Source organism: Hemiscyllium ocellatum, chromosome 35 (assembly GCF_020745735.1).
Source record: "Hemiscyllium ocellatum isolate sHemOce1 chromosome 35, sHemOce1.pat.X.cur, whole genome shotgun sequence".
NCBI classification, from domain to species: Eukaryota; Metazoa; Chordata; class Chondrichthyes; order Orectolobiformes; family Hemiscylliidae; genus Hemiscyllium; species Hemiscyllium ocellatum.
The window spans coordinates 41,522,069-41,533,205 of NC_083435.1; the positions used below are offsets into that span (position 1 = coordinate 41,522,069).

Here is an 11,137-nt window from a genome sequence, read left to right on the forward strand (position 1 = left end):
ACGCCTCATCTTCCGCCTTGGAACACTTCAACCCCATGGCATCAATGTGAATTTCACAATTTCCTCATTTCCCCTTCCCCCACCTCACCTCAGCTCCAACCTTCCAGTTCAGCACTGCCCTCATGACCTGTCCTACCTGCCTATCTTCCTTTCCACCTCTCTCCTCTGACCTATCACCTCCATCCTGATCCCCATTCATCCATTGCACTCTTTGGTACCTTCCCTCACCCTCCTCTCTTTCCTATCACCTCCATCCACACCCCCATTCACCTACTGTACTCTATGCTACTTTCTCCCCACCCTCACCCCCCTCTCATTTATCTCTCCACTCTGCAGGCACCCTCCCTTTATTCCTGATGAAGGGCTTTTGCCCAAAACATTGATTTTCCTGCTCCTCGGATGCTGCCTGACCTGCTATGCTTTTCCAGCACCACTCTAATCTAGACTCTGGTTTCCAGCATCTGCAGTCCTTGTTTTTACCTACTTTGTGCTGAACTGTGTGACTGGAGCTGTGTGTTGGATATTGAGTGTGTTTATTGGAAGCATTTCCCTCTGATTTCCATAGAGTCATAGAGATGTACAGCACAGAAAAAGACCCTCTGTTCCAACCTGTCCATGCTGACCAGATATCCCAACCCAAGTTGGTCCCACCTGCCAGCAACTGGCTCATATCCCTCCAAACCCTTCCTATTCATATACCCATCCAGATACCTTTTAAATGTTGTAATTGTATGAGCCTCCACAACTTCCTCTGGCATTTCGTTCCATACACATATCACCCACTGTGTGAAAACGTTGACCCTTAGGTCTCTTTTATATCTTTCCCCTCTCACCCTAAACCTATGCCCTCTAGTTCTGGACTCCCCCACCCCAGGGAAAAGACTTTGCCTATTTATCCTATCCATGCCCCTCAGGATTTTATAAACCTCGATAGGGTCACCCCTCAGTCTCCAACGCTCCAGGGAACACAGCCCCAACCTATTCAACGTCTCCTATCGTTCAAATCCTTCAACCCTGGCAACATCCTTGTAAATCTTTTCTGAACCCTTTCGGGTTCCACAACATCTTTCCGATCGGAAGGAGACCAGAATTGCACACATTATTCCAACAGTGGCCTAACCAATGTCCTGTACAGCCGCAACATGACCTCCTAACTCCTGTACTCAGTACTCTGACCAGTAAAGGAAAGCATACCAAATGCCTTCTTCACTATCCTATCTACCTGTGACTCCACTTTCAAGGAGCTATGAACCTGCACTCCAAGGTCTCTTTGTTCTGCAACACTCCCTAGGGCCTTACTGTTAAGTGTATAAGTCCTGCTAAGATCTGCTTTCCCAAAATGCAGCATTCACATTTATCTAAATTTAACTCCATCTGCTGCTTCTTAGCCCACTGGTCCATCTGACCAAGATCCCGTTGTAATCTGAGATAACCTTTGCTCTCCACTGCATCTCTAATTTTGGTGTCATCTGCAAACTTACTAACCATACCTCTTATGCTCACATCCAAATCATTTGTATAAATGATGAAAAGTAGTGGACCCAGCACCGATCCTTGCGGCACTCCAATGGTCACAGGCCTCCAGTCTGAAAAACAACCCTCCACCACCACCTTCTGTCTTCTACCTGTGAACCAGTTCTGTATCCAAATGGCTAGTTCTCCCTGTATTCCATGAGATCTAACCTTGCTAACTAGTATCCCATGGGGAACTTGCCAAAAGCCTTACTGAAGTCCATATAGATCACATCTGTTGCTCTGCCCTCATCAATCCTCTTTGTTACTTCTTCAAAAAACTCAATCAAATTTGTGAGACTTGATTTCCCACGCACAAAGCTATGCTCACCAACCCTAATCAGTCTTTGCCTTTCTGAATACATGTACATCCTGTCCCTCAGGATTCCCTCCAACAACTTGCCCACCACTGACGTCAGGCTCACTGTTCGATAGTTCCCTGACTTGTCTTTACCACCTATCTTCAACAGTGACACCGCATTAGTCAACCTCTGGTCTTCTGGCACCTCACCAGTGACTATCATTGATACCAATATTTCAGTAAGAGGCCCAGGACGCACTTCCCCAGCTTCCCACAGAGTTCTAGGTACACATGATCAGGTCCTGGGGTTTTATGCACGTTTATGCATTTCAAGACATCTAGCACTATTTTTCAAGATATCACCATCTGTTTCCCTACTTTCTATATCTTCCATGTCCTTTTCAACAGTAAATACTGATGCAAAGTACTCGTTTCGTATCTTGCCCATCTCCTGTGGTTTCACACAAAGACTGATCTTTGAGAGGCCCTATTCTCTCCTTAGTTCCCTTTTGTCCTGAATGTATTTATAAAAACCCTTTGGATTCTCCTTAACTGTCTGTGTCAAAGCTATCTCATGTCCCCTTTTTGCCCTTCTGATCTCTCTCTTAAGTATACTCCTACTGCCTTTAAACTCTTCTGAGGATTCACTCCTTTTCCATTACTACTGTAATACTAATAGAATTATGATTGCTGGCCCCAAAGTGTTCCCGCACTGACACCTCAGTCACGTGCCCTGCCTTATTTCCCAAGAGTAGGTCAAATTTTGCACCTTCTCTTGTAGGTGCATCTGCATGCTGAATCAGAAAATTGTCCTGTGCCCACTTTACACATTCCTCTCCATCTAAACCCTTAACACTGTGGCAATCCCAGTCCATGTCTGGAAAGTTAAAATCCCTACCACAACCACCAAATTATTCTTACAGGTAATGGAGATCTCCTTACAAATTTGTTTCTCAATTTCCCTCTGACTATTGGGACATCTATAATATCCCAATAAAGTGATCATCCCTTTCTTATTTCTCAGTTCCACTCAAATAACTTCCCTGGATGTATTTTTCCAGGAATATCCTCCCACAGTACAACTGGAATGCTATCCCTTACCAGGTTGAGCTTTTTTTGCTGGCTCATTCCTGAATATGTGAAGTTGAGGTATCATTGTGTGGGAGGTGCAGATTTGACTTTGGATTCTTATTGATTTCTGATTGTTGAGTTCTGTGTGCGTGTGTTGGGAGCTGGTGGTTTATTCACTTGGCTGGATAGTGCATTTGCAATGTAGAATAATACCCACCAACTTGGATTCAATTCCCACACCAGCTGAGGTTACCATAAAGGATCCTTCTCAACCCCACCCCACCCCCCCATCCCATCTGAGGCACAGTGACCCTTAGACTAAAACCATCACCAGTTTTCTCTCTCTGTAATGAGAAAGTAGCCAGTGGTACAGTAGGACTGTGGTGACTTTTAAGTTAATTATTCAGTGAATGATCAGATCTTGCTGTGTTTTGGGCTTCTGGACATTTCCTGTCTTCTCAAATCCCTATATGTCCACCCATCACCCAGCCCTGTCACCTCCTCAGAAAAGAACATAAAGGCTTGCATTTAAATTAAAAAAAAACCTTCAAGTACCCTCATGTTACACCATGCACACTCCTGCTTGTCTCTTGCTTTGGTCAGCATCTTGCTCAGCAAATTCCAACCTTTCTCCATGGTACCCAGACCATTTGATCTCTTGCCAGGCAGTTAAGCAGCTTTTTTTTTCTATTTGGTCATGGGCTGGGGGCATTGCAGGTTAGACCAGCATCAAATGTCCATCTCAAATTGTTCAGAAGGCAGTAAAGTGTCAACCCTGTTTTTGGGAGTCTGGATTCACAGGTCGTCCAGACTGGGTCAGAGGCAGATACCCGTTCATGAAGGATCCTAATCGACAATTGTAACGTGGTCACCATTGTGAGAGCTTTTTTATTCTATATTCTTATAGGATCAAGTGTAACCATTTGTCATGTGGGATTTAAAACCAGTCTGGGCTCCTGGCTTAGCGACTCAGCTCTGAGAAACCTTCTTTTCCAGTTTATTCTGTTTGCTTTTAAATGATAAATACAAATTAAACATAATTATCTAACAAATCACATTGATGACACACTCCTGAATTGAACCTTCTTGACAGTTGGGGAGAATTGAACACTAGGTTCAAACCTGGACTGTTCCCAGTCGTGTCCTTGAGCTGTCTATCTGCTGATTTAATGATAATCATGGAATGAGGGTTGCGCCGGGCTGTGGGATTGTGGTGGGAATACAAACCTGCTGCTGCTGATGGCTCACTGCACCCCGTGGACCTTGGGGATTTGGGATCTGTCCTTCGTCTCTATCCATTGTCATGATGAAGATGGTGAATTACTTGTTCATAAGTAGGGAGGGGACTGGTAGTTTTCCTTGAACTTGTTTGGTCTGAAGCCCTGACAATCTATGGAGTCAATATTGAGGACGTCTCCACCTACCAGTGGGATGGTTCATTCCTATGAGTGATGATGGTGGAGTCTGAGATGGTTCCTAATTAATACGATTCAGTGTTTCTTAAAGTTTGCTCAGCCATTTCAGAGGGCAGTATAGAGTCAATCGTGTTGTGCGGGCCTGGATACACATGTAGACACAACTGGGAAGTTGCAGCAGGTTCCCTTTCTCTAAGGACAACATTTATGTTTTCAGGATTACGTCAAATTGTCTGTCCTGGTCACCATCCAGTGTCCCTACAGCAAACAGTGTATATGACAGTAAAGTGAGGAAAAAGAAAGAACTTGTACCTGATTTCCCCACACAGGGAATAGCAGACTGCCACTCACTGTGGAACAGTCTCTAACCGAGGAGTCAGCCCCCTCAGCAAAGAGGGAAAGAGAATTGTTGGAAATCATGTTTCCTTTTCTTGTTTTACAGGAGGATTATACTGTACTACACCACAGATCCTGACCATCACCCAAGGAACAACTGCACAACTGTGGGAAGACATCTAATCCCTTCACAGCATTGCTCAACACAGAGAAGGTTGGACAGTGAAACCATCGTCTAGAAATCAGTCTGATCAGGGGAGCTTTGATGCATTATCAGATCTGAAACTGGTCAGTGGTGGGGAACCTTCCATCAGAACCAACTCTTTCTGAAGGTTCGGCTGTGGGTGAGCGGTCAGAGTGAGGCTGGGAGGAAGTGTGTGTGCTCCGAGTGTGGTGAGAGCTTCAGTCATTCATTGAGCCTCGTGAACCCCTGACTCATTCCTACAGGGGAGAGGCTGTTCGAGTGTTGAGTTGTGTGATGAGGGCACCAGAGGCCTGTAAGGTCCCTGACATGTACGATTTATCTGCAGTATAATTGATGATAGAAGGACAGCTACATGGAAGTAAAACCCTTCAAATGTGAGGTGTGCGGTAAAGCATTTGCGATATCGACAACCCTCTTGAGACACCAGATGATTCACACAGGGGAGAAACCATTCAAATGTGAGGTTTGTGAGAAGGCTTTCACTCACTCCTCCCATCTCGTGAGGCACCAGAGAATTCACACAGGGCAGAAGCCATTCACATGTGATGTGTGTGAGAAATCATTCTCAATCTTATCCAACCTCCGAGTACACCAACGCATTCACACCGGGGAGAAACCGTTTGCATGTGAAATGTGTAACAAATCATTCTCATACTTATCGAGCCTTATAAGGCATAAACGCATTCACACAGGGGAGAAACCATTCCCCTGTCAGGAGTGTGACAAATCATTCTCATACTTATCGCACCTCCGGAGACACCAATGCATTCACACGGGAGACAAATCATTCACATGCGAGATGTGTAACAAGTCATTCTCACAGTCCGACAGCCTTCTCAAACACCAACGCACTCACACAGGGGAGAGACCATTCTCCTGTGATGTGTGTGAGAAATCATTCTCACAGCCAGCACACCTCCGTGGACACCAACGTATTCACACAGGGCAAAAACCATTCATGTGTGAGGTGTGTGAAAAGTCATTTTCGGATGCATCAACCCTTCGCCGACACCAGCGCATTCACACAGGGGAGAAACCGTTTACGTGCAACGTGTGTGACAAATCATTCTTGACATCATCAAATCTCCGCGTTCACCAACGCTTTCACACAAGGGAGAAACCGTTCAGGTGTGAGGTGTGCAATAAATCATTCTCATGGTCATCAAACCTCTTGGTCCATCAGAGGATTCACACAGGCGAGAAACCGTTCAAATGTGAGCTATGCAACAAATCATTCTTGTCATCACCAGATCTTCATATGCACCAACGTATTCATACAGGAGAGAAACCATTTAACTGTGAGGTGTGTGACAAATCGTTCTCGAGATCATCAAGCCTCCTGCTCCATCAGAAAATCCACAAACAGGAGTGACCTTACATGTTAGCGTTGCAAAATAGATTTGGTACATCCTCAAATCTCCTGGGACCCCACTTGATTCACAGGCGAACTGAGGAATAATTTCTTTCCCCAGAACGTGCAACAGTGAAATTACCTTGAAGGAATAACCACTCCACATTTAAATTGGGATTGTAACAGGTTGTTTAGTAAGACTACATTTGAGGTAAAATAAGCTATCACTTAAAGAACCTTGAAGAAGACCACAAGACCATTTGTTCTGGATAGCTTTCAGAAATTGAACAAACTCATGTCTTGGGAGTTTGAGAGCCTGACTGGACACAATGAGTGATTTTTCAGTCGATCAGTCAAGAGACCATGAATGAAACCTCAGACCACACAATAAGTGTTGAACAATTTGACTTGATCTCTGAACTCCTCTGACCTCCCGATAGAACTGTAACGAACAATAAGGTAGCAAGCTGTATGAAAGCCACCACATTTGTATGTGCTTCAAATTCCTTGGAAATGAGCATTCCAGAGAACTTTCTGATAAAATCGAAACTGATCTGATCTAATAACCAAGATCTACCCCATTGGAACCAGCTTCCTATTTTAATGCACTGATCATGAACCAAGATATGAGATTATTACAGTATGTGAGATGATACAGATTTGAGGACGTGTTTGTGATGACCATGGTTACGCATCTGATTGCAGCGGCCAGCTGGAACTGACAACCAGAAGCGGCAGGTACAAAACACTATAAATGCCGGAGGAAAGCGCTTCAGAAGCGCTTCACAGGAGGCTCCCAAGCACTGAGGATGTCACCTAGACAGGGGACGAAACGTCTGCAACACAAATTCCCAACTCGGCGAACAGAACCACAACAACGAGCACCCAAGCTACAAATCTTCTCCCAAACTCTGATTTTTTTTTGTTAGTTTTATGAACCATGTATTTAGCACTAAGAGTGGTCATAGTAGCAGATGGTAGAAGTAACAGAGAGCAATAAGAGCAGAAACAGACAGCAGCAGAAACAGATAGCAGTAAAAGCGGCCAGCAATATCAGCACTGCACAGTACAGGGTACAGAACTGCTCAAAACCTGATTGGATGAACTCAAACTGGACAATGAGACTAAAGGGATAGCAAGAACCAAAGCAACACTGTTTCCAAAGCAACAATACAAGCTTTAACAATGAGGTTACAACTCAGATCTTCCAGGAACATGTTTGTGAGTTTGATCCTCGTTTAAGTCAGAAGGGGAGCAGAGGACTCACATTTGTAAGTTGATGAATGTCACAATAAATAATTAAAAAGAGGAATTGTGAACAGTGTCCATTTTTTCCCCACAGACAGTTTGGCGTATAAGACGGAGGTATGGGTTCATCTGTCTACAGTTTGGAATAACTTCTGCACATTTATACTGGCCCATCATATACTGACAAAAAAGGTATGGCACATGTTAGATACAGTGTCACACTCAGTCAAAACTGTCTCTGGAGTGTTTGATTAACCTGGGTGACTCACACCTAGCTCAGGATCAATCCTTACCTGCCTCACTCACTTGGATGCTCCTGTATTATTGAGCTTAATGTCACTGGTTGGGAGCAGAACCCAGGCAAATGAGATGGGTGGGGAGTCCTCCAGACACAGTATATAAAGTGATGGGACAATGTCCTGGCTAAGTTTAATTTTATCGTGATTGCATTGCAGTTCATTGGAGCTTGCTATGTACCAAGTTTCCTGCAGAACAGAAAGTGATGACCTTTCTTTGGCTTTGAAATGCTTTCTGACTTGCTGTGTTTGTAAAAGAAATGCAACTCCTTCCCTCTTAAGGAGACATACTGCTTCCTGTGGACTGAAATTATAACCCCATTGATGGAGAAAATATCCTAATCACAGTAACACTGACCAATGTATTATGTGCGGGATTCTTACTAGAGGATCCAGAGTGTTTCAGTGAGGAGGAACACAATGCATCAGCTAAATCATGGTTAGTGTGGCTGAGTTGAATTCAATTGTAAATCTATGCAGATGTTTTGTAAAACAGCAGAGAATACAATATTCAGCTGATTTCAAACTTTGAATTAACCAAAATCACAAAGCATTTGAAGAATGATTCAAAATCCTCCCCAGGCTATGAAACAAACCTTGCAAGCGTGTAGGGTGAGTATATCACACTGTTATTACATTGAGGTATGATGGACACATTCTCTGTTCCAATTTGATTGGTTCACTTGCCAGGGTACAGACTGGGGATGAGACGGAGGTCACAAAGGGGCAAACAAGACGAATGGGCTTGCAAAGGTGTTGGAAAGGGAGAATGCAAAAGCATGGAGAAAGGAGGCAGGGGAAAGGGAGGCTGGAAAAGGGTGTGACAGGGAGAATGAGGTTTGGACCAGGCAGGCTTCAAAATGGTGGGACAGGGAAAGTGAAGCTTGCAAGAGAGTGTGGAAGGGAGAGACTGCAGAAGAATGGGGAAGGCTCATAAATACATGAGGCTCCATGTGAAAGGGAGGAAGAATGCAAAAGGATGAGGAGGGAGAAGGAGGTTATTGAAGGGTGGGGCATGGGAGTGGAGGCTGCAAAAGGTTGGGGGGGGGTGCTGCACAGAATGGAAAAGGGAGACAGTCTGCAAATAGATGGAGAAGGGTGGGTGAGGTTGCAAGTTGGTAGAGAAAAGGAAAGTGAGGCTTCAAGTACAGGGAAGTGAAGGGGTGAGTGGGTGCTACAAGGCCAGAAAGAGAGTGGGGTGCTACAAAGGCAGAGAAGGGAAAAGGGCCCTGTAAAAGAGTCATCCAACACTGTGGATGCCCCTATATTCTAAGCATAGTAACAGTTCAACAAGGTGGTTCACAACCACATTCTCCAGGGCGATATGGGTGGATAATAAATCCTGGCTTAGCCAACAATATCCACATTCCATTAAAGGGATACTTCTCGAGCAGCGAACTGTATGCAGTGTTGGATGTTATTGCTATCCTCTGACATGTATTAAATTATCTATCAGCAATCCAACTTACATGGGAATGCTGATGGGCTCTCTAGATTGCCTTTTCCAAATAAGTCAACTCCAACAGTCCGGAATGTAGACTTTTTCCATTTTGATCAATTGGAGAACAGTCCAATAATGAAGGACAAGTTAAGTACACCAGAGATGATCCATTGCTATCAAAGTGGTGGACATGGTCCTTGTTGGCAAGATCTCAGGAACTACTCCAGAACTGAAGTCATTTGTCACATGAAAGCTAGAACTATCTGTACAAGCAAGATGTTTACTAGGGCGAATGACAGTCATCATTCCAACAAGGCTAAGGAAATGTGTTAAATCAACTACACGAAGGTAATTGTAGCATTGTCACATGAAGGAGATAGCCAGAAGCTACTTTTTAGTGGTCAGGGTTCAACTCTGAAATTTAGAGGTGGGAATATGTGCAGTCAAATAGAGCTCACAACCTACCTCCATTAGTGCCATTACGCTCATGGGAATGGCCAGAAAGACTATGGCAAAGAATCCATATTGACTACTCTGGACCTTTTGAAGGGCTAATGTCTTTCATTGTCATTAGGGAGAGATGCATAAAGTGTTAACTATAGGCTGCTTCACCTAAAATCTATTGTTGAAAAATAATTGGAATCAATTATTAAGGAAGTGATAGCAGAACATTTAGAAAATCATAATTCAATCAAGCAGAGTTCAGCATAGCTTCAAGAAACAGATCACGTGAATTGTTTTATTGAGGTTTCCAAGGAAGTCTCAACCAGAGTGGATAGAGGGGAACCAGTGGATGTGTTGTATTTGGATTTCCAGAAGGTGTTCGACAAGGTACCTCACAAAAGGTTAAGTCACAAAGTATGAACGCATAGAGTTGGAGGTAGTATATTGGCAAGGATGGAGTGCTGGCTTATGGACCTGAAACAGTGAGTGAGGATAAGGGGTTTGTTCTCAGGTTGGCAACCTGTGACTGGTGGGGTTCAACAGGAATCGGTGCTGGGACCAGAACTGTTGACAATACATATTAATGGCATTGAGGAAAGAAGTGAATGTACTGTAGCTAAATTTGCAGATGACAAAAAAAGGTGGCATAGCAGGCGGTGAGAGGGATATAGTTTGCACAGAGACTTGTTAAATACATGGGCAAAAGGTTGGCAAACAGGGTATAATATGGGAAATTGTGAAGTTGTTAATTTTGGAAGGGAGAAATTTAAATAGAGAAAAATTGCAGAAAGCTGCAACACAAAGAGACTTGGGGGGTACTTGTACACAAACCACAGAAAGTTAGCACACAGATGCAGCTGGTAATCAGGAAGCTAAGGAATACTGGCCCTTATTTCAAGGGATTTGTAGTATAAGAGTTGGAAAGTCTTACTGCAACTGGATAAGGCACTAGTGAGACCACTTTAGAGTACTGCAAACAGTTTTGGTCCCATTATTACAGAAACATATAATTTCATTGGACAGACTTCAGCGAAGGTTCATGAGGATGACCCCTGATATTGAGGGAATGTCTTAAGAACAAAGGCTAAACAGGTTGGGACTCTATCCACTGGGGTTTAGAAGACTGACAGGTGATTTCATTGAAACATATAGGGGAAAAAAACCTGAAAGAACTACAGATGCTGGAAATTAGAAACAAAAACAAAAATTGCAGACCTCAGCAAGTCTGGCAGCATCAGTGAAGAGAAATCAGAGATAATGTTTCGGGTTCAGTGAATCTTCATCAGAACAGAACAGGGGCTTGACAGGGTAAATGCTGAGAAGATGTTTCCTCTCATGAGAGAAGCTAGGACCAGAGGGCAAAGTCTCAGAATAAAAGGGCACAAATTTAAGGAATTTCTTTTCTCAGAGGGTTGGTGAGTCTTTACAACTCCTTGCCACAGAGAGCTGTTGGGGGGGGGGGGGGGCAGAGTCCTTGTGTATATTTAAGGCTAAGATGGATACAGTTGAGGAATAAA

At 43.9% G+C, this 11,137-nt stretch overlaps 1 protein-coding gene across 1 annotated transcript in view; it reads left to right on the forward strand.

Moving 5' to 3' along the window:
- Positions 1-7,503, forward strand: part of LOC132832798 (zinc finger protein 658B-like) — an 85,683-nt gene extending 78,180 nt beyond the window's left edge. Inside the window, exon 3 of the mRNA XM_060850953.1 lies at positions 5,220-7,503. Coding sequence (XP_060706936.1) covers positions 5,220-6,212 — 993 coding nt within the window. The 3' untranslated portion in view covers positions 6,213-7,503. The remainder of the gene's footprint in view (positions 1-5,219) is intronic.
- Positions 7,504-11,137: the final 3,634 nt, after the last annotated feature.